This window comes from Salvelinus sp. IW2-2015, linkage group LG32 (genome assembly GCF_002910315.2).
Source record: "Salvelinus sp. IW2-2015 linkage group LG32, ASM291031v2, whole genome shotgun sequence".
NCBI classification, from domain to species: Eukaryota; Metazoa; Chordata; class Actinopteri; order Salmoniformes; family Salmonidae; genus Salvelinus; species Salvelinus sp. IW2-2015.
In genome coordinates this window covers 32,547,297-32,574,603 of record NC_036871.1, presented here as the reverse complement: position 1 = coordinate 32,574,603, position 27,307 = coordinate 32,547,297, and the positions used below count along the sequence as shown (strand labels likewise).

The window sequence follows — 27,307 nt, the reverse complement described above, 5'->3', positions numbered from 1 at the left end:
TTTGAGTACATCAACATTTTCCAGTGAATTCAGCACCCTGCTGCTCACAGACTTGATCAGGCTAACCAAGCTGTCAAGTAGCTTAAGAGGATCTACTTGCTCTCCCTCAAAAGCCTTGATGGCCAACCAGCACTGACTTCAAAAAAGTCAGGTACAATATGTTTTGAGGATCACTGTACATGGAGTATAAAACCTCAGCCAGTGTTCACTGGACTTGGTGACTGCGAAATGCAGCCAAAGCTCATCCCACTGGTCCAAAATGAGTGAAACCGCGGGTTCAATGGAGAGCCAACGTGTGGCACACACCTTGGTTATCTGTAAAGGTTTCTCCCCACAGTTGATGGTCTCATATATGGCCTTGTAGGCCTCCCTGCGCTTTGGAGACACTGAAAACCAGTTATAAATCTCTCGTACCAAGTACTCCACACCATGGGGGATGGTGTCATTGGAAGCATGACTTACAGCAAGCTGCAGAGAGTGGCACACACAGCAAATAGGAACCAGAAATTTGAGGCCATACTCCTCCTTAAGCATTTTATGGACCCTATTGTTAACTTCTCTAGGGTAGGGGGCAGCATTCGGAATTTTGGATGAAATGCATGCCCAATTTAAACTGCCTGCTTCTCGGGCCCAGGAGATATGATATGCATATAACTGGTAGATTTGGATAGAAAACACTCAAAAGTTTCCAGAACTGTTAAAATAGTGTCTGTGTCTTGGCAGGCGAAAACCTGAGAAAAATCCATTCAAGAAGTAGTTTTTGTTTTTGTTTTGTAGTTTTCTATTCAATGCCATTACAGTATCCATTGACTTAGGACTCAAACTGTAGTTTCTATGCCTTCCACTAGATGTCAACAGTCTTTAGAAATAGTTTCAGGCTTGTATTCTGAAAAATGAGGGAATAAGAGCATTCGGAATGACTGGACGCTAAAGTGTCGCAGAGCTTTTTCATGCCCTTGTTTTGTCACGTTCTGACCATAGTTCGTTTGTGTTTTCCTTGTTTTAGTGTTGGTCAGGACGTGAGCTGGGTGGGCATTCTATGTTTTGTGTTTCTATGTTGGGTTTGTTGTTTGGCCTAATATGGTTCTCAATCAGAGGCAGGTGTTTGTCATTGTCTCTGATTGGGAACCATATTAAGGTAGCCTGTTTGCACTGTTGGTTTGTGGGTGATTGTTCCTGTTCGTGTGTTCATGTATTTTGTGTTCCCATGTTCAGGACTGTAGCTTCTTTGGTTTTCGTCTGTTTATTGTTTTTGTTCGTGTTGAAAAGTATTTCAGTAAATATGGAAACGTACCACGCTGCGCTTTGGTCCTCCTCTCCTTCCAATGACGAATGCCGTTACATGTTTACCTTTTAAATTGACGACGTTATTGTCCGGTTGAAATATGATTGATTATTTAGGCTAAAAACAACCTGAGGATGGAATATAAACATAGTTTGACATGTTTCTATGAACTTTACGGATACAATTTGGATTTTTTTGTCTTCCTGTTTTGACTGCGTTTGAGCCTGTGGATTACTGAAGAAAATGCGCGAACAAAACTGAGGTTTTTGTATATAAAGACACTTTATCGAACAAAAMAAACATTTATTGAGTAAATGAATGTCTGCTGAGTGCAACCATATGAATATCATCAAAGGTAAGGGATTCATTTTATCTCTATTTCTGACTCTGACTCTGTTCTACTTGGCTGGTTACTGTTTGTAATGAATTGTCTAGTGGGCTATGTTCTCAAATAATCGTAAGGTATGCTTTCGCCGTAAAGCATTTTTAAAATCTGACACTGTGGTTGGATTCCCAAGACGTTCATCTTTAAACCTATGTAAAATATGTTTTGTTTTCTGAATTTTTATAAGGAGTATTTCTGTATTTGAATTTGGCGCCCAGCAGTTTCACTGGCTGTTGAAGAGGTGGGACACTAACGTCCCACATACCCAAGAGAGGTTAATCCCCGTCATAACCGAGGCATTGTCAGTCCCTATCCCCAGGAGTTTCTCTTTTTTAAGACAACACTTCTCGAGGAAAGCCACAACAGCACGGGCTGTAGATTTGGCATCTCCTCCCTCAAACTCAACAAGCCCCAGAAATGTTGATACAATTGTCTGCTTGGTGTCACTAAAGTACCTTATCACAACCCCCAGGTACTTAGAAACACTTACATCCCTGGACTCATCGAGGAGGAGGCTGAAACGCTGGTCACCCACATCTGCAACCAACTTTTTCAGAAAGTATGGTGCTAGAAAACCATTAATAATTTCTGTGCACTTTGTCCTGTGCACTTTGTCCTGTGCATTTTGAAGGGGGTAGCAGCAGTGGAGTCTGAGAAAGCAGCTCTACATGCTTCTCCAATGTGATCATATGCCAGCATGGAACAGTGTTCAGCGATAGCTAATGCCATGGTGGCCTCAGCCTTTTTTGCAGAGTAAATATTTTTTAACCACAAATGGCAGCTTGTTTTGGGTGGAACTGTCATAAGGCTTTGCCTTTTGAGTATGTTTTTGAGTTCAAATCAAGTTTATTTTATATAGCCCTTCGTACATCAGCTAATATCTCGAAGTGCTGTACAGAAACCCAGCCTAAAACCCCAAACAGCAAGCAATGCAGTGTAGTAAGCACGGTGGCTAGGAAAAACTCCCTAGAAAGGCCAAAACTAGGAAGAAACCTAGAGAGGAACCAGGCTATGAGGGGTGGCCAGTCCTCTTCTGGCTGTGCCGGGGTGGAGATTATAACAGAACATGGCCAAGATGTTCATAAGTGACAAGCATGGTCAAATAGTAATCAGGAATAAATGTCAGTTGGCTTTTCATAGCGATCATTAAGAGTTGAAAACAGCAGGTCTGGGACAGGTAGGGGTTCCATACCGCAGGCAGAACATTGAAACTGGAATAGCAGCAAGGCCAGGTGGACTGGGGACAGCAAGGAGTCATCATGCCCGGTAGTCCTGAGTATGGTCCTAGGGCTCAGGTTCTCCGAGAAGAGAGAAAGAAAGAGAGAAGGAGAGAATTAGAGAGAGCATACTTAAATTCACACAGGACACTGGATAAGACAGGAGAAGTACTCCAGATATAACCAAACTGACCTAGCCCCCCGAACATAAATACTTGCAGCAAAATACTGGAGGCTGAGACAGGAGGGGTCGGAGAACTGTCGGCCCCATCCGATGATACCCCCGGACAGGGCCAAACAGGAAGGATATAACCCACCCCACTTGCCAAAGCACAGCCCCCGCACCACTAGAGGATATCTTCAACCACCAACTTACAATCCTGAGACAAGGCCGAGTATAGCCCACAAAGATCTCCACCACAGCACAAACCAAGGGGAAGCGCCAACCCAGACAGGAAGATCACTTCAGTAACTCAACCCACTCAACCCCTAATGGGGTCTGAATACTCGCTAAATATAGCGTATAAGTAACTAAATTGGCAACACTGGGGCTGGGACACGTTTTAATACGATGAAGATCATCAAAGGTTAGTGATTAATTTTATCTCTATTTCTGCTTTTTGTGACTCCTCTCTTTGGCTGGAAAAATGGCTGTGTTTTTCTGTGACTAGGTACTGACCTAACATAATCAGATGGTGTGCTTTCGTCGTAAAGCCTTTTTGAAATCTGACACTGTGGTGGGATTAACCTGTTTGGGCTGGCAGGGCAGTATTGAGTAGTTCTGATAAAAGGAGCCCATTTCAAACGGCCTCGTACTCAATTCTTGCTCGTACAATATGCATATTATTATTACTATTGGATAGAAAACACTCTCTAGTTTCTAAAACCTTTGAATTATATCTGTGAGTAAAACAGAACTCATTTGGCAGCAAACTTCCTGACCAGGAAGTGGAAAGTCTGAAAACGATGCTCTGTTCTAGGGCCTGCCTATAAATGGGCATGATACGTATTAGTATACATGCACGTCATACACCTTCCACTAGATGTCAAGAGCAGTGAGAGAAGAAATGGAGTGATTATCTTGGTCTGAGGTGGAATAAATCCTCTTGGAATGACGTGTCACCCATTTCCTGTTTTCTGGAAAGCGCGAGGATGGACCTGGAATTGCCTTCTGGAAAGCTGTCGTTATAGGCGACTACTATCTCCGGCTTTGATTTTATTTGATACATGTGACAATATCATCGTAAAGTATGTTTTTTCAATATAGTTTTATTCGATTATTGAAATTTATTCGGGACGTTAGGCGTGTTGCGTTGTGTGCCTTTGTTCAGGAAGGAGAGCTTCGCGCCACTTGGCGAGTGTGCTTGCTAATTCAAGAGGGACAAAGGACATTCTAAAACCAAACAACGATTGTTCCCGACAAAGGACCTCTTGTACAACATTCTGATGGAAGCTCATCAAAAGTAGGACCCATTTTATGATGCTATTTCATATATCTGTCGAACTGTGTACTATTAGTTTTGCGCCCAGGTTTTGGGCACTCTCTGGCCATAACGTAAGCCTTATGTCGTAATGAAGTTATTTTTAGAATTCTAACACTGCGATTGCATTAAGAACTAGTGTATCTATCATTTCCTACACAACATGTATTTTTTAGTCATGTTTATAAATAGTTATTTGGTCAGAATATGTGAGTGTCAGATAAATATCCGGACGTTGTGGGAAAAAGATGCTACGTTAGCACAATGTATAACCACTGATTTCAGCTCGAAATATGCACATTTTCGAACAAAACATAAGTATGTATAACCTGATGTTATAGGACTGTCATCTGATGAAGCTTATCAAGGTTAGTCAAATTATATATCTTTTGCTGGTTTGTTACGATCGCTAACCTTTGCTGCTGGGAAATGGCTTGTGTTTCTGGCTATTGTGGTAAGCTAATATAATGCTATATTGTGTTTTCGCTGTAAAACACTTAATAAATCGGAAATATTGTCTGGAATCACAAGATGCCTGTCTTTCATTTGCTGTACACCATGTATTTTTCAGAAATGTTTTATGATGAGTATTTAGGTATTTGACGTTGGTGTCTGTAATTACTCTGGCTGCTTCGGTGCCATTTCTGACGGTAGCTGTGATGTTAGCTGCAATGTAAAACTGATTTATACCTCATATGCACATTTTTCGAACAAAACATAGATTTATTGTGTAACATGTTATAGGACTGTCATCTGATGAAGTTGTTTCTTGGATCTTGGTTAGTTATGTTGGTTTTGTGCATGCTACCTGTGCTGTGAAAAATGTATGTCCTTTTTTGTATTTGGTGGTGAGCTAACATAAACATACGTGGTGTTTTCGCTGTAAAACATTTTAAAAATCGGACATGTTGGCTGGATTCACAAGATGTGTATCTTTCATTAGCTGTATTGGACTTGTTAATGTGTGAAAGTTAAATATTTAAAAAAATATATCTTTTGAATTTCGCGCCCTGCACTTGAAGTGGCTGTTGTCATAAATGTACCGGCACCGCCCTGCAGCCATAAGAAGTTAACAAGTTTATCTTTAAAATGGTGTAAAATARTMGTATGTTTGAGGAATTTTAATTATGAGATTTCTGTTGTTTGAATTTGGCGCCCTGCACTTTCACTGGCTGTTGTCAAGTTGATCCCGTTAACATCTTGAAGTTAGGGGGCAGAATTTCTATGTTTGGAAAAATAACGTTCCCAATGTAAGGTGCCTATTTCTCAGGTCCAGATACTAGAATATGCATATAATTGAGAGAGTAGGATAGAAAACACAAAAGTTTCCAAAACTGTCAAAATATTGTCTGTGAGTATAACAGAACTGATTTTGCAGGCGAAAACCTGAGGAAATCCAACCCGGAAGTGACTCTTATTTTGAAAAATCACTGTTCCATTGCCTGCCTTTCGTCCATTTAAAGGGATATCAACCAGATTCCTTTTCCAATGGCTTCCTCAGGGTGTGAACAGTCTTTAGACATAGTTTCAAGCTTTTATGTTTCTACGAACATTACGGATACTATTTGGAATTTTCGTCAAGCCTTGATGACCTGCCTAAGGCTGTGGAATACTGAACATAACGCGCCAAACAAATTGAGTTTTTTTTTTATATAAAAATAATCTTTATCGGACAAAAATAACATTTATTGTGTAACTGAGAGTCTCGTGAGTGCAAACATCTGAAGATCAAAGGTAAGCGATTAATTTTATTGCTTTTCTGGCTTTCATGACCAATAATATTATTGTAACGGCGGGTGAGTGAAATGAGTGAGGAGTCAAATGCAGAGAGCGAAATGAACGGGAAAACGCTTTAATGTCCTTCAAAACGTAACAGGTCCAAAACATGGGTGAATGCCCAAAACACTAGCGCTAAACAAACCCCAAACCTCGTTACAAACACTGGACAGCGAAAACCCAAAACAAAACACAATACATCACCAAACGTAACAACCAACAAGCCCGCACAAACACCAGCGGGAAAAACGAACATAAATAACACCCATCCCAAAAACCCCAACAAGGAACAGGTGAAAACAATTAGACAGAAATAAACGAAAAGGAAAAAGGGATCAGTGACAGCTAGTAGACCGGCGACGATGACCGCCGAGCGCCACCCGAACAGGAAGGAGAGCCACCTTCGGTGGTATTCGTGACAATTATACCCACGATTACTGGGTATTTGGGTATGAAGCTACAAGCCTGACACCTGTATTTGGGGAGTTTCTTCCATTAATCTCAAGCTGTCAGGTTGGATGGGGAGCATCGCTGCACAGCTATTTTCACGTCTCTCCAGAGATGTTCGAACGGGTTCAAGTCCGGGCCAGTCAAGGACATTCAGAGACTTGTTCCGAAGCCACTCCTGCGTTACCTTGGCAGTGTGCTTAGGGTCGTTGTCCTGTTGGAAGGTGAATGTTCTCCCCCAGTCTGAGGTCCTGAGCGGTCTGGAACACGTTGTCATCAAAGATCTCTGTACTTTGCTCCGTTCATCTTTCCCTCGATCCTGACAGGTCCTTGCCACTGAAAAACATCCCCACAGCATGATGCTGCCACCACCATGCTTCACTGTAGGGATGGTGCCAGGTTTCCTCCAGATGTGATGCTTGGCATTCAGGCCAGAGAGTTCAGTCTTGGTTTCATCAGACCAGAGAATCTTGTTTCTCATGGTCTGAGAGTCCTTTAGGCAAACTCCAAGCGGGCAGTCATGTGTCTTTTACTAAGGAGTGGCTTCCAACTGGCCACTCTACCATAAAGGGCTGATTGGTAGAGTGCTGCAGAGATGGTTGTTCTTCTGGAAGGTTCTTCCATCTCATCTGGATATTGAGTTATATTGTTATATTGAGGACTGTGAAGAAAGCAGTGGGAAAGGTGGATTTAATCAAGGTGACTAGAAGCTGCCTTGTTTTGGTTAATTGTGTTGATGAAGAACAGAAGACGCGTGCATTGGATCTGGCAAACTTGTCCACCTCAGAAGTAACATGGAGCAGGGAGCCTGCCAAAGGAGTTATGCCTGGAGTCTCGTTGGATATAGATGATGAGTACCAGAAGTGGTCAGTGCAAGTCGCCTGACCCGTATGGGAAATGGAAGGAAGGAAAAAGCCTAGCAATATTATTGTTGTTTAAGGAGACTACCTGAATATGTGAAGTTTTGATATGTGAGGTATGGGGTGAGAGCATTTGTGTCCAAACCAATTACAGTGTTGAAATTGTAAAGGATATGGTCAAATGTTTGCAGATGGGGAAAGTATGATATTGAAGAATCTTTGAATGYAAAATGTAGCAACTGTGGTGTGGATCATACCCTGGACTTCCTTGAGTGCCCTGTTAGACTGAAGGAGGTCGAGGTGTCAAGGATTAGAGGGGTGTGCAGTGAATCTCCTATGTAGATGCAGTGAAGAGAGTCGAACGGACAAGATGGAACAGTGATGAAGATATGGCGGTGGATGTATTGCAACCAGTTGCTAGTATTTCAATTGGATAATCTGGATACACATTGTGAAGAAGGTGGATTTTGTGGCATTTATAGCCACAGTGATTAGCTGTACAAGGGGTCTAAGGGGTCCAAGAAGCTGGAAATCATTATATCTGCAGCCGAGAAGTTTTTGGGGCTCCAAGACTTCATGGCAGAAGCACTACAAGGACTATTGTCGCTAGGAAATGTACCGGCCTAACAGGAGGCTTCTGAGCCTGTGTTCTGAGCCTGCCAGGTGTCAGGCCAGGGTGTCCTCAGTTGCGGTCAAGAGCTTCAGGCCCTCCGGAAGGAGAGACAGAGAAAGAGAAAAGATGAGGGTTAGTGAGAGCATGTTGTGACGGCCCTGAATTTTCTGAACCGTCTCAGTGCTTCTCCTTCCAATAGGACGCATATTTCCATCCTGACTTTTACATAAGTCCTTTGTATTGGTGTGACTTGACAGACCAGATGGGACTCATTCCCTCCCAAACCAAAAGGAGAAACCAATGTTTTCTCTGGTAGGCACAACCTACCTGGCACCCCTATAAATAACCTCAAGTCAAAACCGTTACATAAAAAATGGCACCCCAGATMGGACTCGAACCCACAATCCCTGGCTACCAGAGAAAACATTGGTTTCTCCTTTTGGTTTGGGAGGGAATGAGTCCCATCTGGTCCGTCAAGTCACACCAATACAAAGGACTTATGTAAAAGTCAGGATGGAAATATACTTTTCATAAACCCCTTAAAACATTGGAAAGACCTTCAAACAAGTGTATTCTTTTGCGTGGTTGTATTAACATAAATGATCACACACAACAATATAACAAATAATGCGCTTATGTTCATTTAGAAATGTCCTGTACCTCGGGCATAAAAAGAGTCCAGCCCGGTAAATAAGTTCAGMGACTCAAGTGACCTTAGTCACGCAACGTTTGTCTGTAGCGCAAACCCAGTATTATTCATACACTGAAAATAACACTTATTTTACAACACAACTATAAAGCGTATCAAAGACTAATACATCCTCACAACTACATAAATCACAGTATACATCACCCCAAAACAAATGAAATACCATGTACAAAAAGTAGTCAGTCGGTCAGTCATACAATCCAATCTGCCAACATATCTCCAGCGGAGAAAAGGCCACGAAGAACGGAGAGGTGTAGTCCACAGACGCACAGAGTGGATCCAATCCTGGGTAAACTCGCTATAAGGCTACAAAACACACTTTAAGGCAACAAAACAAATGTAATAGCGAAGCTTCATGAACTGAGGGTAGCACACAATCCTCATTCATGTCTCAATCACAACTTCACCTTTGCGCAGCTGATGCTGGCTATTTAAAGGGGAATCGCCCTATTAGGAGAAGCACTATTTAATTGGGAATTAAAGGGGAAGCGTCCTATTGGAAGGAGAAGCACTGAGACGGTTCAGAAAATTCAGGGCKGTCACAATGTCTAAGACCATAGTACACCAGATACAGTGCATTCGGAAAGTATCCCTTTTCCCATATTTGTTACCCTCTCTCGATCTCTCTCTTCAGGCCTACTCACATGGGGGCTCCCAGTTAACTCACTCGCCTCTGCTCTCTTCACTGCCTCAGCATAGGAAACTTTCTGCCCCACTCAAACTCTGGCAATCTCAACCTGTCTCTCTCAGGGTACTTCAGATCCCACAATTGACACACAATGTTATCTCTATCCTAACTGTACACTCCCTCCGACGATGCCCTCCTGCACATTTCTCACATCATGGGATCTCCCTTCTGCACATTGCTGAAACATGTCAGAATCCTTGGCACCTAAAGCACTCTACCGGGTTCGGAACAAAGTCCCTCACAGAATAACAAATACTACCTAACATGACCTTATCAGGTAGAAGCTCCGTGTCAAAGCTCAACAAGACAGACAGGTTATTCTCAGTTATGCCATTGCCTCCGGGTCTATGTCTCACCAAACGGTGGGCGTCACAATAACCAGGAATATTATTTTTCATTTGATCCACCTCTACACTCAACGTTACCCCACTGATCACACCTTAGAACAGCGGCCTGCTCCAGAGAGCAAAGCACGACACAGGTTGAGACACATGACTCGAAGCGCCCGCTTCCTGTGGGCGGCGGATACACAAAAAATCTAATCAATTCCACTTCTCTACACTTTCATAGATGTAACCATTCCCAGTTTGTCCTTTACCCAGCTTGACACAATGTACACTACCAGTCAAAAGTTTTAGAACACCTACTCATTCAAGGGTTTTTCTTCATTTTTACTATTTTCTACATTGTAGAATAATAGTGAAGACATCGAAACTATGAAATTACACATATGGAATCATGTAGTAACCAAAAAAGTGTAATAAATCCCCCCAAAAAGTATTCTAAATACATCGCAGACAGTGTCACCAGCAAAGCACCCACACACCATAACACCTTCTCCTCCACGCGTTACAGTGGGAAATACACATGCAGAGATCATTCGTTCACCCACACTGTGTCTCGCAAAGACACGCCGGTTGAAACCAAAAATCTCAAATATGGACTCCAGACCAAAGGACAAATTTCCACTCGTCTAATGTTCCTTGCTTGTGTTTCTTGGCCCAAACAAGTCTCTTCTTCTTATTGGTGTCCTTTAGTAGTGGTTTCTTTGCAGGAATTCAACCATGAAGGCCTGATTCACACAGTCTCCTTTGAACAGTTGATTTTGAGATTACTGTTACTTGAACTCTGAAAAAAAACATTTGGGCTGCAATTTCTGAGGCTAGTAACTCTAATGAACTTATCCTCTGCAGCAGAGGTAACTTTGGGTCTTCCTTTCCTGTTGCAGTCCTCATGAGAGCCACTTTCATCATAGCGCTTGATGGTTTTTGCGACTGCACTTGAAGAAACTTTCAAAGTTCTTGAAATTGTCAGTATTGACTGACCTTCATGTCTTAAAGTAATGATGGACTGTCATTTCTCTTTGCTTATTTGAGCTGTTCTTGCCATAATATGGACTTGGTCTTTTACCAAATAGAGCTATCTTCTGTATACCCCCCTACATTGTCACAACACAACTGAATAGCTCAAATGCATTAAGAAGGACAGAAATTCCACAAATGCACTTTCAATTAACACCTGTTAATTGAAATGCATTCCAGGTGACTACCTCATGAAGCTGGTTAAGAAATTGCCAAGCGTGTGTAAAGCTGTCATCCAGGCAAAGGGTGGCTATTTGAAGAATCTCAAATATAAATTATATTTATACACGTGTTTGGTTACTACGTGATTCCATATGTGTTATTGCGTAGTGTTGATGTCTTCACAAATTTTCTACAATGTAGAAAATAGTAAAAATAAAGAAAATCCCTTGAATGAGTAGGTGTTCTAAAACTTTTGACCGGTCGTGTATGAGTCGGTCAAAAAGCATGGATCCACCCTTTCCAAAAATCTCACTCCTACCGATCCTGGTAGGATTCTCAGCTCAAATGTTAGAAGTCTCCACTACACCAGTCGCCACAGGTAGGCCCACTTCATCCTGGTCTGACTCAACCTCAGAGTGCTCACCACTGCCGACCAACTCCATTGTGAGATCCTCGAGATTCTCAAGAGAACAAGACATAAAGGTAAGATTACTTGGTTTGTATTCAGGAGACTAAGGTAGGTACTCAATAGTCGAAGGTGTGTACTCAAATCTCTGATCTTAGCAGCGCCATTCTTAAGCTTTTGTGTAAGGGCATGTTAGAAACCATAGCAAGCTTTTCACTGGATTAATTTGAAAGATATTGCTACTGTAATAACTGGGAAGCGCTAGCTACAGTGGGGCAAAAAAGTATTTAGTCAGCCACCAATTGTGCAAGTTCTCCCACTTAAAAAGATGAGAGAGGCCTGTAATTTTCATCATAGGTACACTTCAACTATGACAGACAAAATGAGAAAAAAAATCCAGAAAATCACATTGTAGGATTTTTAATGAATTTATTTGCAAATTATGGTGGAAAATAAGTATTTGGTCAATAACAAAAGTTTATCTCAATACTTTGTTATATACCCTTTGTTGGCAATGACAGAGGTCAAACGTTTTCTGTAAGTCTTCACAAGGTTTTCACACACACACACACACACATTCAAACATAAAACGCAGGACAGTATGAAAAAATTTGAAGCATCATAAAATTGTGCTTTTCAGTTTCTCACATCATGGGATCTCCCTTTTTGAGTCTGTTTGTAAGATTTTGATTTAAAAAAAACATGTTCAGATCTGTTTTGAAAAAATTAACAGTCAAAAGATGTCAAAATGATGTTTAGATCATGTTTCCAAAGCAAAGTTCCACCAGGTGACAGCAGTCAGTCAGCCTACACACATATGATTGTAACAGAAGATAACGTGATCATTGACAGCCCAGTCACATAAAACATATTGATGAAAATGCATTATGAACAGTACACACACACACAATATTACTTTAGCAAGGCCTTCATGAAGTCTTCATCTCACCCCCACCAGGTGGCAGTAGCAACACATGTAATGGATGTGGTATTTGAAATCGGTTTGAATTAAGTTACGGATGCTGCTAATGCTCCTTACAATGGGTAAGTGCATACGTGATTTACTTTGGTGGTGGTGTCACTGGTGTGTTAGGTTCAAAAGCGTTATCCTCCTCTGAGCACATTAAAATCATAATTTTTGACAAATAGTGACGCAGAACAAGAATGCTTACACAACAGTTCCATTCCATTATTGTATGACATATTCACAGTCACCTGATCTACCTTATTGTATTCAATCTATTATTTATGTGTTCAAACATTGGACAGTCACATTAAACGAACCATGAAGTACAATGCATGTATTTCTGTGTCTTCCTACCATTATCATTATTTCATGCTCCTTGTCATACGAAACACTACAGAGAACAAATCTCAGACACCCTTGAATAGAGAGGATACAATATCCTTTTATTAGTTATTATTCCAGTCATTTATTTTGTTAACGAACCAATTTTACAGTAGGCCCTGTGCGTGTATATTGGTGGCAGTTTACAGTTTCCCTGTCAACGTGTTTTCTCTCTAATCAGCTGTGCAAATTGAGCCAGAATCACAAGCACACACACACACACACACACACACACACACAGAGAAACACACACGCACACAAAAAGATACACACCCACACACACACTTTCAAAGGTAATACAAATAAGATTAGTGAGATTGTTTCATTGGAGAGAACATGAAGAAAAGACCACCTGCCAGGCAGGACTCATCTCTTTGAGACACATCCTTTTTTATTAAAATTTACAAAAAAGAAAAGGAAAAATACAACAGAGTAATAAATACACTTTATTCAGCACGCCATCGTGGAATTTTATCAACATCGTGCAGGAGCAATGAAGCCCCACAGGGAGACAAACCTGGGGTTGCCTGGTGAGGTTCAACGTTCACCTTCCACCCTCCAGAACAAACAAAGAGTAGAACCACACACCCCTGAAACACTACATGTAGCTATGTCAGGACCTGCAATTACAATGCACTATATTTTTACTAGGATTTAATGGTCTTGGTAAACAGCTTGAGAAATCTCCTGACAATCTGACTTTCCTTTCTGACTCTGAATATTTTTTTAAAAAGTTAACCAGGAATTGTAAGCTCTGGTCCTGGAGTGTCGCTGCGTCTGGAGGCGACTGATTCAACTAATCATGCCTTGATTGGACCAATTTGGTGATTCCTTCCCTTTTCTCCGGAGGTGACAATCAGTTCAATCAAGTAGTTTAGTGACAGCACCACTCCAAGCCAAGGCCTCTCCAGATTTAGATCAATCAGCGGAAGCATCACTCTGACTTACATGCTGACTACACCGGCCACGCGCTCCGCGTGTGCCATCATACACATGTTGATTTTGTATATCCCCACCAGATGTGACCATAACACGCATGTTAAAATAACAAAAACCAACTGTGCACCAACTATATTAACTTGGGGACAGGTCAAAACAGACATGAGACGGTCATGGACATTAAGCTAGATAGCTGTTGCTAGCAGTTTTGTCCTGGGAGATGAACATTGGGTTGTTATTTTTACCTGATCATGCATATGGTCCCCATTTTAGCTGGTTCTTTGTCAAATTTTGACCCAGATCATACAAAAATCATGTGTTTCTCTACAACGGCGATTAATCCACAGATAAAAAGGGAAACCTAGATAGGTTTTAGTTCTATTTGATTAATATCTTTCAATAAACCACGTGAGTTTGTGTCATCCTGATATCCAATAACGATGGTACTTGCAGCGCGTATAGCAAGTTCTATTTTAGCGCTTGGCTACGCAGACGCCCATTCACATGTTCGAGCGGTGTGGGGAAAAGATTGAATAACATGTATGTGTACATTTATTTTGCAACTTAGCCGGCGAGGCGTGAACTACATAGCATACTGCACAGCGTATGAAGTTGTTTTACAGGTGTGTGGTTATTCCCTGAGTGGGTTTTGACTCAGGTGGAGGCTGCTGAGAGGACAGCTCATAATAATGGCTGGAATGGAGTGAATGGAATGGTATCAAACACATGAAAACCCCAGAAATATGTGTTTGATTCCATTCGCTCCATTCCGGACAATATTATGAGCCGTCCTCCCCTCAGCAGCCTCGACCCTGTTTGAATACATTCAAAATGCATCCTGTCTTCCTCCCATCCTTGAATTAATTATCACTGATCTGACACAATTTCAAAAGGTGAAAGTAAGGGTTCCCTTTCAAAGCCTTGACTAATCAGAGATCACGCTTAGGAATGGACGACAATACGAAAAAGTATGAAAAATGTATGCACTAATTACTGTAGGTCGCTCTGGATAAGAGCCTCTGCTAAATGTCTAAAATGTCAATGTAAATGAAGGTAGGGTGTATTTCTTTTAGTATTCCAACAGGACCTCACACAGTGTGAATGGGGTCAGGGTTGTAGAGATTGTGGCTCAGGTATGGGGAAGTGAGTGTGGTCTCTATGGTGATTGTGTAGACTTTCTCTTTTCACCAGGGGGTTTGTCACAACCTGAGCCAATGTTAAGTTAACAGTGCAAAACTTTTGGAGATGGTACATAAAGTACAAGCTGACAGCAGTCTCTGTGGGCTGCTTTGTGTCCCCGTAAAATGTTCCACATTCATTTCTGGGGTGAGCAATAGCTATATATATATTCTTTGTGAGCAATAGCTATAAATATATTCTTTGGGGTCATTTCCATTACAACTCCAGTCAATTCAGGGATTGTGACAATTGAATTGGAGAATAGAACACTGCATAGGAGAGTTTTCATGGTCCAGTTCAATGGTGTTCCATTGAAATGCAATTCATCTAAATGCTGGTCTACCGCTGAAATGCTGGCTTGGAAATCTACCTCACATAACCTTGCATGCAAGGCTTTTAGGTTGTAGTCAGATGCATGGCTGTAGAGGACAACTAGTGAGCATGTTCTGTAGGCTACAACACTTTTTGCCAGGTTAAAGACAGAGCACTAATGTATTTTATTTAATACTTGGCTTTTCCATGAGAACCTGGGTTTAGCACACGACTCTATAGAGTGGTCTGCCCTAATGTAAAATACATGGTGCTGTCCAGTTAAGGTCAGGTCAAGTCCGTTCTAAAATGAATCCAGGTCAGGTCTAGTCTCAAAAGTGCTCCGTTTGAACGTGACAGTTTTTTTTACACTTATTTTTTTTACACTTATTTTTTTTACACAAGTATCTTCACTTTTAACAATTGTAATCTGTGATATTTACAAATGCATATACATAGAGTAGAACATTAGTTATTTCCCATAGACACCAACTTTATTATTTGACATTATTCATAGTCTAGTATTGAACGTCACACAGTAAAAAAGTGCATTCCAGCTGAAAACCAGCTCATCCTCATCCAGACCTCACTACCCCAGTCACTACCGCAGTCACTACCACAATCACAACCCCAGTCACTTCCCCAGTCACTACCCCAGTTATTTCTGTTCACTGGGTCTGCTGGTTTCCATTCTGACACAACTCTTCACTGATAAATGGAAGTTATGGATTGGACAGTTAAACATGTTCAGAGTGTGAATTGGTTGGCGTTTGGTTAAGATTGTGCTAAAATCATGCAGACTTGGTCCTCAAGAAATGTTGATTTAATAGGGCGAGGTTTTGCATAAAACATTTACAAATGTCTCTCCTCTCCTCCCTACATATAGACTTAGAAGAGATTTATTTTTCATCACTTTATACGCAGAATCAATACATCTTGTAATACTTTTGCTTTAGTTTTATTTAACCTTTATTTAACTAGGCAAGTCAGTTAAGAACAAATTCTTATTTTCAATGACGGCCTACCAGGGAACAGTGGGTTAACTGCCCTGTTGAGGGGCAGAACAACAGATGTTCACCTTGTCAGCTCGGGGATTTGATCTAGGAACCTTTCGGTTACTGGCCCAACGCTCTCACTAGGCCCCAATAGTGATTTACTATACAATCAATGCCTGATAACACGTGTGTGTGTGTGTGTGTGTTGTGTGTGTGTGTGTGTGTGTGTGTGTGTGTTGTGTGTGTGTGTGTGTGTGTGGTGGTGTGTGTGTGTGTGTGTGTGTGTGTGTGTGTGTGTGTGTTGTGTTGTGTCGTGTGTGTGTTGTGTTGTGTGGTGTGTGGTGTGTGTGTGTGTGTGTGTAAACAACATAACTCTCAGCTAAGCCAGGGAAGATCATATCCCTAAATCATTTACATTTTTCACAATGTCTATTTTCCAGTGATGTGTTAGAGAGAAAATAATATTTTTAAAGGTTTTAAATTATTCATAGTTTTCAGTAGTGAGTTGAATTATTAACTTTTCTGCCTCTGCAGTTCAAATAAATGCAACAGTTTCTGTACACTCAGTTTCTCTCTCCCTCTCGATCTCTTTCCTCTCTCTCTTTCCTCTCCATCTCTGTCTTGTTCATATTATATCACTTCTGTGTGGTACCCTAGTTGAATGTATTGTCTTGCTTGAAATTCTTTCTTGGATGTTTAGGTTGTTTTTCTTTGTCCAGACCAATTAACAAATTGTTGCTGCTCAGTGGAGAAACACCATGCGCATTGCCTCAGTACCTTTCAACACTTATTGCTTTAAATTACATCAATCACTCCCTACCCTCCCATGCCCTCCCCTTCCCTCCCATGCCCTCACCTTCCCTGGGCTAATTTTTCTCTGTCTCTTTTTATTACTCTCCCTCTTCATCTCTCTCTCCTTTGACTTCTCCTCCCATTACTCTAGCTCTGCTTGCCTTTTACCCCTCCTTCATTCTCTCTCCTTTTCCTTCTCCCTCTCAGTCTTTCTTCTCATCTCCAGAGCGCTCCTCTTTCTCCCCCTCCTCTTTTGCATCCTCTTTTTTGTTGTTCCTTACCTCCTTCTCCTCCACTTGATCTTTCTCCCTATCTTGGAACAGCTTGGCTAGTTCCTGAAACTGCGGACCCCACTCCTCCAACCCTCCTCCCCACTCCTCCTTCTCTGCATCCTTTTCTCCCTCACTCTCCAGTGAGCTGAGGGAGCCTGCACGTGACCCTGTACCCTCCAGCCCGTACACCTGCACCGAATCATAGGGCGGCTGTGAGGGGTCAAAGGTGACCTGAGCCAGACGCAGGCGGAGGAACTCACCCACCCTGAGGGCCAAGGAGTGACCACCTGGTACTGAACACCCTCTCCTCGCCTCCATCCCTTGGACCCACCCTGCCCCGTACCCCATGATGCCCCCGTATGCGCCCCTGGCCTGACCTGGGAAGGGCAGCATCTGAGGGGTCATATCCCTCCTTCCTAAAACGTATGCCCCAATACCCACCCTGTCCCGCCAGTCAGCCATGAACCCTTCTGGGTACATCCCCCCGCAAGAAGTCCCGGTCAGAGATATCCCTCCACCCTCCCTGTCCGGCCTGGCCACCACAAAGTTGCTTCCCATCTCTAGCCCTCCCCTCCCCAGGCTCCCGGGGTAATCATGCCTCTGTCCCGCTGCCTCCCCCTGCAGGATGCTGGCGTAGTTGCGGGCGGCTGACTGCTGAGACTGGCCGTCTGGGCAGTTGGTTCCAGGCCCTCCACCACCACATCCACCACCAGAGGATTCTGGTTCAGCTGAACCAGAGCCAGTGCGTTTGGGGGACAGGCCGGCGCGGAAGGCCCTGCGACCCGCCATGGGCAGGGTGGCTGAATCACACACCCAGGCGCCACCGTGACTCTGGCCAGCCATGGAGCCGGAACGGGTCAGGACCAGCGTGTGCTCCCTCTCTCGGGAGAGGGTCTCAGACTGGACCTGCAGGGGACGGGGCGAAGGAGGAGGGTCAGTCCGGGACAGGGCAGGGGAACAAGGAGGAGGAGGAGGGTCAGTCCGGGACAGGGACAGGGCAGTGGAATGAGGAGGAGATAGAGGGTCAGTCCGGGACAGGGACAGGGAACGGTGCTGTTAAGTGGATGTAGAATATAAAGGATAACAAGAGGTGATGTTGAGGTTGAGAGAATTGTAAAAGGAGCGAATGGAGAGATGAATCGGGGAAATAATTAAAGCAGAAAGCCGGAGAGTAAATAAAAGGGCAAATGTAAGAAACGGGGAGAGAAAGGAGACAACGAGAAGGAAGAAAGCAAAAGACAGAGAGACAGGATGAGAATAGACAGACACACAATGAACAAGCAAGATAGAGAGAGTGAAAGAGAAACAGAGTTTAGAAGGTAAGAGAAGCAGGTTAATAACTAAAACGAGCTAACACTGTGACAGAGAGGGGGATGAAGAGGGAGGAGGAAATCAACAGACAAAACGTTAAAAATGAAAAAGACAGAAATCTTCCAAAAGCAAAACATAAAAAAGAATACATATTCACTATTGTCTGCTCTCAGTAATCAGCAGTGTTAAAATCACTTCAAATGATAACACATTGGTTCGTTCATTCATTCACTTATTGTCATATACGGTGTCGGTCTCTTACCCAGTCCACCGAGTCCTGACTGTGGTTCTGCTGCTCACTACTGTTCTCTGTACAGTTGCTCATAGCTCCTCCCCCTCCACCCCTCTCCTGGCTGTTATTGGTCCGTGGCGTCCCTCCATCTGAGGTGCTAACCCCGCTCTGTGGGCCTGTTCCGTCTCTACTCTCTCTGCTGCTCATTTCAGCTGGCCCTACGTACACGGCCCCTGGCTCCAGGGCCCCCACCATGGCCCCCTGATTCTGGATGACCAGAGAGTGGTCTGGGTGGCCCCCAGGGAAGTGGTAGGCCAGCTCAGCCAAGCCCGGCTCAAACTGGCCCCCTGGAGTACGTCGGAGAACTGGCAGGGTGTGGCTGCTGTAGCAGAGGCGGCCGTACAGGGGCCCTCCAGGGCCGGAGTAGGCCGGGTCCAGGGCTGGGTTCTGGGCCCAGTTGTATGCACGGGCCTTGTCCTGGACGTGCTGGGAGTAGCGTCTGGGGGACAGAAGATAGGGTGTGACAAGGCTAGACAACATGTTATAGCAGCTTTACATAGGAGCACCCACCAATGAGGGATTGCACAGTATAGACAGATAATCTCACTCAGCACTGTGGATAATGTTGTAGGGGAAGTAGGTGATGCCCAACAAAGTGTCTAATAAAGTGTAATAGTTTCCTCTTTATTTTTTTTAGCTAAGAGGCTGATTAGAGCAAGGAGTTTTGAGGCAATCAATGACCTAAGTGGATCAATACAGTCTTAGAAAACTCTTGAGGACTGGAGTTTTGTTTGGGTGCGTTTTTGCACAGCATAGCTTTCAATTAAACACACACACACACAAACACACTGCACCCACACCACACACACTCACATGTTCCTGCTGTCCAGAGTGCGGTATCCCCTGCGTGAGCTGTGGGGGGCGCTCTGGAGCGCTGCGATGTCAAAGGCGGCCGTGTCAGCCTCGCCTCCTCCCTCGTCATCGTAGGTGATGATGTTCTCCCTAACATCGTCCTCCTCCAGGGGAGACAGAGAGTCCCGCTTCTGACGTCGCAGGGACAGGGACAAGGCACTGACTGCTGGAGGGAGGAGAGACGGAGGGAGGGAGGGAGTCAGAGAAAGAGAGAGAGAGAGAGAGAGAGAGCGAGAGAGAGACAGAGAGAGAGACAGAGAGAGAGAGAGTGTTGGTATATCATATGTCTGTCCTGCGTGCTAAAATCTGTAATTGACATTGAGCCATAGCCAGATATTCATATAGACATGCATTGTGTACTGGACTAGACCAATCACATTGGTAATAAAGTGTGCCATTCCCAGTCAAATGCCAATGTAATGTTAGTTGGGTTTGTGTTTCCCAGTAAAATTACTAATCAACTAATCATCAAGTCTTGAATCACGTGTGATAGTGTTGGGTTGTAATGAAAGCTTGCACAACCTGTGGATCTGGGTCTCTGAGACCAGAATTGAGTAACACTGTTGTACAGTATATTTACCCAGCAGAGTGGCGACACAGGCCAAGATGGCCAGCAGGGCGGCAGTGCTGAGCCCAGGGGAGGGGGAGGTAGACTGCTGTGGGACACACACCGTCTCTCTCTCCCACTCCCAGTCTCCCTCCGTCTGCCTCTCCTGTCTCTCCTTCTCCCCAGCCCGGGCCCCTCCTCTCAGGCAGGGGCAGATGGACACAGTGACCGTCCCGGTGGAGGTCAGGCCAGACGTCCCATCCCTTAACACCAGGGGAATGTGTAGCGTGAGGGAGGAGGAGGAGGAGTGGGAGAGGGGCTGCAGTGGCGACAGGAGCAACAGGGTGGCACTGGGGCCTGGAGGAAGAGCGAGAGAGGGAAAAACACAACATGAGAAAAAAAACAGCAAGAAACTCAATTTAATTGAATGAAATCTCTACCATTTAATGCTATTCTCATAGCTTCCCACAGCTTCCCTCAGAGGATGTGTCGGAGTCCATTGGGAAAAAATGGATTTCCAGTAGAGGAAAAGGTAAACAACAGGGAAAATACAAAGGGGAGAGAGAGGAGAGAGAAGTAGGGGGAAAGAATGAGACAGACAGAGAAGGGGAGGAGAGAGAGGTAGGGGGAGAGAGTGAGACAGACAGAGAAGGGGAGGAGTGAGGTGTAGGTCGGGGAGGAGAGGAGTGACAGGACAGGAGAGGAGGGGAGTAGAGGGAGAGAACAGAGAGCTGTAGGAGGGGAGAGAGAGACATACAGAGTTAAGTGGGAGGAGAGAGAGGTTAGGGGAGGAGCGTGAGACGGAGGAGCAGAAGACAGCCGGAGGAGTGAAGAAGGTATGTGGGAGAGCGTATGAGACAGACGAGGAAGGGGAGGGAGAATAGGAGTAGAGGTGTGTGGCAGGAGATGAGTACAGACAGAGAAGGGGAGGAGTGAGAGGTAGGGGGAGAGAGAGAGGACAGACAGAGAGAGGAGGGGGTAGAGGGGAGAGACAGAGAGCGAGGAGGGGAGAGAGAGACATATATCAGAGAAGGGGAGGAGAGAGAGGTAGGTGGGAAAGAGGTAGACCAGAGAGCGAGGAGGGGAGAGAGAGATATCAGAGGAGAGAGGGGAGGAGAGAGAGTGTAGGCGGGAGAGTGGAGACAGACAGAGTAAGGGGAGGAGAGAGAGTAGGGGGAGAGAGTGAGACAGACTAGAGAAGGGGAGGAGTGAAGGTAGGGGGGAGAGAGTGAGACAGACAGAGAAGGGGAGGAGTGAGAGGGGGGAGCAGAGAGAGGCGCAGACAGAGAGAGAGCAGCAGGGAGAGAGATAGAGGCGAGACAGAGATGGTGGAGTGGAGAGAGTGAGACATACAGCAGAGAAGGGGAGGAGTAGAGAGTAGGGAGGGGAAGAGGAGACACGACAAGAAGGGGAGGAGTGAGAGGTATGGTGGAGAGAGTGAGACAGACAGAGAAGGGGAGGAGTGAGAGGTAGGGGGAGAGAGAAGACAGACAGAGAAGGTGGAGAGTGAGAGGTAGGGAGAGAGAGTGAGAAACAGTACAGAGAAGGTGGAGGTGAGAGGTAGGGGGAGAGAGTGAGACATGGACAGAGAAGGGGAGGAGTGAGTAGGTAGGTGGGAGAGTGAGAGAGACAAGAAGGGAGGTGAGAGAGAGTGTAGGGGAGAGACGGAGAACAGAAGTATGAGAGAGATCGCAAGATGGGAGAGGAGTGAGACAGGAAGATGGAGGTGGAGAGAGAGACATAGGGGGATGGACAGAGCAGGTGAGGAGAGAGAGGTAGGGGGAGATGAGTGAGGAATCAGACAGAGAATCGGGAGGAAGAGAGAGGGTAGGGGAGAGAGTGAGCACAGACATATGAGAAGTGGAGGTGAGAGAGAGGTAGGGGGAGAGAGTGAGACAGACAGAGAAGGTGAGGAGAGAGAGGTAGGGGGAGAGAGTGAGAACAGACAGAGACCAAGGGGAGGAGGACGAGATGGGAGAGGATAGGAGAGGAGAGAGAGTGAGAGACAGACAGAGAAGGGGAGGGAGAAGAGAGGTAGGGGAGAGAGTGAGACAGACAGAGAAGGTGAGAGAGAGAGGGTATGGGAGAGAGTGGACAGACAGAGAAGGGGAGGATGAGGACGCTAGGGGGAGAGAGTGAGACAGACAGAGAAATGGGGAGGGAGAGAGGAGGGGGAAGAGCGTGAGACAGACAGAGAAGGGGGAGGAGAGAGAGGTGGGAGAGAGTGGAGACAGACGAGAAAGGTGAGGAGGAGAGGTAGGGGGAGAGAAGTGGAACAGACAGAGAAGGGGAGGAGAGAGAGGTAGGGGGAAGAGGTAGAGACAGACAGAGAATGGAGGAGAGAGAGGTAGGGAGAGGTAGACAGAACAGAGAAGGTGAGGAGAGAGAGGTAGGGGAGAGAGTGGACAGACAGAGAGAGAGGGGTAGAGGTAGAGACAGAGAGCGAGGAGGGGAGAGAGAGACATGCGAGAAGGGGGAGAGAGAGGTTAGGGGGAGAGAGTGAAGACAGCAGAGAAGGGGAGGAGAGAGGTAGGGGGAGAGAGTGAGAAACAGAAGAGGGGAGGGGACAGCAATGGGGAGAGAGAGGTGGGAGAGAGGACATACAGAGAGGAAGGAGGGGGTAGAGGGAGAGAGTGAGAGAGAGAGAGAAGTGGGAGACAGAGAAGAGTGTATGGGGAGAGGAGGTGAGGGACAGAGAGAGAAGGGGACGATGAGAGAGAGGTAGGGGGAGAGAGTGAGACAGACAGAGAGAGGAGGGGGTAGAGGGAGAGAGTGAGAGAGAGAAGGGGAGAAGAGAGAGGTATGGGGAGAGAGGTAGAGGGACAGAGAGAGAAGGGGAGGAGAGAGAGGTAGGGAGAGAGAGGTAGAGACAGAAAGAGAGAGGGGAGAAGGTAGAGGGAGAGAGCGAGACAGAGAGAGGGGGAGCGTGACAGGAAGTGTGTGGGAGAGAGTGAAACATAAAGAAAGAGAGAGACTATACCTCCACTGTCCCTAATGCTGAAGTTGAGGGCGAAGCTGGACTCTGGAGGGATGTTGAAATATACAGCACTGTCATTCCCTCCCTCATCTCGATCAATGGCACGCAACACCTGCACGACCTGAAAAGAAGAGACAGAGTGAGAGACCAGACACAGAAAAGGAGGTGTGAAGGGAGGATTGGGGAGGAAGGAGGAGAGGAGTGAGAGAGGAGGAGGGGGAATGATTGGGAGGGTGAAGGAAGGTTGGGGGGGAGAGAGAGACAAGGAGAGAGAAAATAGTAAGATAGCATTGGAGAGGTAAACAAGATAGGAGGGGGAGGGAATAGAAAAGATAATAGAGATATAGAAAGAGTATTTTGTAACAACGCATGACTTTAACTACCGTTCACATCCCTGTGTGCCCTCAGCATTTACCTCAAAACAAACAAATAGGCTCTGCTAGATAAAACCTCTCAAATCAAGAAGGAAGTAATTATATCTAACCTTAACTGTGAAGGGAATTCCTGGGTTGGCTTTCAGTATATAATCTATGAAGATTGGGTTCCGACTGTAGAGAAGAATTTAGGAAATAAATCCTAATATTCTATCTAGTGAATATTATCTCAGCTTAAACCCCTGGGACTCTCTTAAACACTGCCTGTGGCGAAAAGGCAATACAACACCTCTTTAATGGCCTTTAGAGTACAGTGATTCAGACCTAGAATAAGATGTTAGGACGTTTCTGAGTTATGCAGTAGCTAGGGCTTTCACTTTGAAAGGGTTTTTAAATTATAACACTTTATTATTTTGTGTGCTTTAATGTCCTTATTAAAAAATGTATTCTTTTCAGATGCATTATACATCAATTGGCTGATGGGTTTCTTCCCTGCAAGACGGTTGCTGAGACAGAAAAACAAAGACACGTGAACACAAAAGAGGACATGAAGCCGGACACAGATAGAACAAACTGATAGACAAAGACAACATGTTAATGGAAAGAGACAACATGGAAACATGGTAAAAGCAAAGGAGGAACGGAAGCGTGGATAAAATGATAGACAGAGTTTTCACATACTGTAAGCACACACCACACCACACCACACCACACCACACACACATACATACACACCCACTCTGACCTGTCCAGTGGCTGATGAGTCACACATGGCTGCTGTGTACTGTCTGTCCAGCTCGGGCGCATTGTCATTCAGGTCCAGCGTCTCTATGGCAACCACCACTCTGGACACCTGGCTGGGGTTGTCTGGGGGAGAGGAACCAGGAACAGCTGTGTCTCAACAGAGAGCATTCCAAGACCGTGGAGTGGCCAACACATCTCAACTCTGCTGCTCAATCCACTAGTGTGTCCTCGTGATCTAGCCTACAGGGTTGCCTGTGGTAGGTAAACATAGCATTTGTTATGTGATGTTTTAGAAATCTGGCTAAATCTGCAGGTGATTGGTATGTTTTAGTATAGAGCGTTGGAATTAGTGCCTCCATCCCTCTCTTTCTACACCAAACAGTATTTTCAAAGCTCCAGCAAAGGCGATATGTAAGGTGAGCTGACATGCATGCAAAGCAGTCACACCAGGGCGCAGTTTAAATGGACTGGGACAGAGTCCAAGCTGCATTCACGCACCCATACGCACACACCCTTTGAAATACACCAACTCACAATTTGGACTGCACACACGAGTCGATACACGCATTTCGGGCCGCACACACACATAAATGCACACACACACACACACATTTTGGCAGCACACAATACATTCTCTTTGGACTGTGTTCACACTCAGTAACACCATGTTATGGACTGGAGCCATGGGTCCACATTGCAATGAGCTCCCAGTGTATTGGCAGGAGGGGAGTGGAGAGGATAGGAGAGGGGAGAGGAAAGGATGGGGAGGGGAGAGAAAAGCAGAGGAGAGGAGAGGGGGGAGAGGGGAGGATAGGGAAGGGAGAGGAAGGAAGAGAGACGAACGAGACGGGAGGGGGGGGGGGGGAGGAGAGGAAGGATAGGGAAGGGGAGAGGAGAGGAGAGGAAAGGGGGGAGGGGAGGGAGAGGAGGGAGGGAAGAGGAGGGAGAGGAGGAGGAGAGGAGATAGGAGAGTGAGAGGAAGAGGAGAGGAGAGGGAGAGGAGAGGAGAGGAGAGGAGAAGAGGAGGAAGGAGAAGAGAGATAAGGAGAGAGAGAAGAGAAGAGAAAAGCAAGAGAGAGGAAGAAAGGAGGACGAAGAGAAAGGAGAAGAGAAGAGAAAGGAGGAAGGAGAGAGAGGAAAGAGAAGAGAAGAGAAAGAAGAGGAGAGGAGAGGAGAGGAGGAGAGTGAGCGAGGAGAGGGAGCGAGGAGAGAGAGGAGAGGAGAGGGAGGAGAGGAGAGGAGGGAGGGAAGAGGAGAGGGAGGAGGAGAGGAGAGGGAAGAGAGAGGAGAGGAGAGGAGAGGAGAGGAGAGGAGAGGAGAGGAGAGGAGAGTGGCTTCCCCTGGCCACTGAGTTGAGAACTGCTCTCCCGGAGTCAGATAGCAATACTGATCCTGCCGCCAATGGTCTGTTTAACTGACAGAGCTCATTATTCAACTCTGGCAGCCTCATTCACACTACTGAAGACCCACTGCAACGCTGGCCCGTAGCACTGCTTAAATAAAGACCAGCACTGTCAACACACTAACCACTACTGTTGCTACCACCAGTGGTATGTATTCATGGATGCCAAGGGAAGCTTCCCCAAGAAAAAAAGAAAAATGTATCTTTAGTCTCTCTGTGTTTCATAATTTTCCTTCAATTCACAAGAGGCTGAATGTATCTCACATGAGAAAGCACCCTAGCGAGCGAAACAGCGCCCCTCTGTCTCGGTATGTGTAGTCCATCTATCTGATGCTGTCTGATCAGAAAGAGTATGACATTGTTGCCATTCATAGCATTGAATGCAAGGGAAGCCAGCGAGCATTTGGCCTACCTTGATAAAAAAAAAGTGTAAAAGTGTAAAATAATAGCCAATCAGCATTGAGCTAAACTGAGCGATCTCAACTGTGAAAGGTCCTGGCGCACCAAAAAAAAGTGTCACATGAAAAGATAAATGTTATTGATAGAAAAAAACTTGAATTGTTGCATCTCGTTGTGTCCTTGTCCTCCGGTGGCTAGATAGCTAGCTAAAATTGTCCTTTTCCTAAATTGTTTTCCTAAATTGTCCTTTTCCTAAATTGTCCTTTTCCTAAATTGTCCTTTTCCTAAATTGGATGGAGATAGGGATTTGGACTTTTACTTAATTCTCTGTACTAGCCAATGTTTATAACGCCGATTCTGATCAAACCATAAATTCATACATTATGGTGCCCCTGGTCTGAGAGGATGGAAGTTCAATATGTAGCTAGATGTAGAAGGCTAATTAGTTTACTAGCTAACGTTGCCCATGAATGGAAGTTAGGCTAGCGAGCAAGCATTTTAGCTAGGTAGCCTAGGACAACAAGTGTGTACTATTTGACAGAGTAATAGATCTTTTCAGCAACATAAAAGAGAGGAGGATGCCTTGGGAGCAGCTAATGGGGATCCATAATAAATACCAATACAAATATCTTCTTATTGTCTCTGCCTGATGCCTATATATCACGGTGTCAAGGCATATGAACTATCAGGTTATAGAGCAAACTATCACAATTATCACAACACATGTTGTAATATGCCATTTTCTTCTGGCTTGGCTTCCCCCAGTGATTTCTGGCTTGGCTTCCCCCAGTGATTTCTGGCTTGGCTTCCCCCAGTGATTTCTGGCTTGGCTTCCCCAGTGATTTCTGGCTTGGCTTCCCCCAGTGATTTCTGGCTTGGCTTCCCCAGTGATTTCTGGCTTGGCTTCCCCAGTGATTTTACCCACGCACCGCTATTGGCTACCACTGTGTTATGCTAATAGGTAAGACATTAAGGGGTTAATTTAGGATTCTTTAGCTGGTGGAAATGTATGTAAAATGTTGTCAACATGGTTAAAGCAGTGTTACTACTGTCAGCATGGTTAAAGCAGTGCTACTACTGTCAGCATGGTTAAAGCAGTGCTATTACTGTCAGCATGGTTGAAGCCGCGTTACTACTGTCAGCATGGTTAAAGCAGCGTTACTACTGTCAGCATGGTTAAAGCAG

At 44.9% G+C, this 27,307-nt stretch overlaps 1 protein-coding gene across 1 annotated transcript in view; it reads right to left on the bottom strand.

The window, feature by feature from the left end:
- Positions 1-17,025: 17,025 nt before the first annotated feature.
- LOC111956421 (uncharacterized) overlaps positions 17,026-27,307 on the bottom strand; it is a 52,167-nt gene continuing 41,885 nt past the window's right edge. The window contains exons 4-9 of the mRNA XM_023976878.2: positions 24,323-24,444; positions 23,207-23,324; positions 20,260-20,583; positions 19,641-19,845; positions 18,798-19,266; positions 17,026-18,130 (exon numbers count right to left, since the gene is read on the bottom strand). Coding sequence (XP_023832646.2) covers positions 17,156-18,130; positions 18,798-19,266; positions 19,641-19,845; positions 20,260-20,583; positions 23,207-23,324; positions 24,323-24,444 — 2,213 coding nt within the window. The 3' untranslated portion in view covers positions 17,026-17,155. The remainder of the gene's footprint in view (positions 18,131-18,797; positions 19,267-19,640; positions 19,846-20,259; positions 20,584-23,206; positions 23,325-24,322; positions 24,445-27,307) is intronic.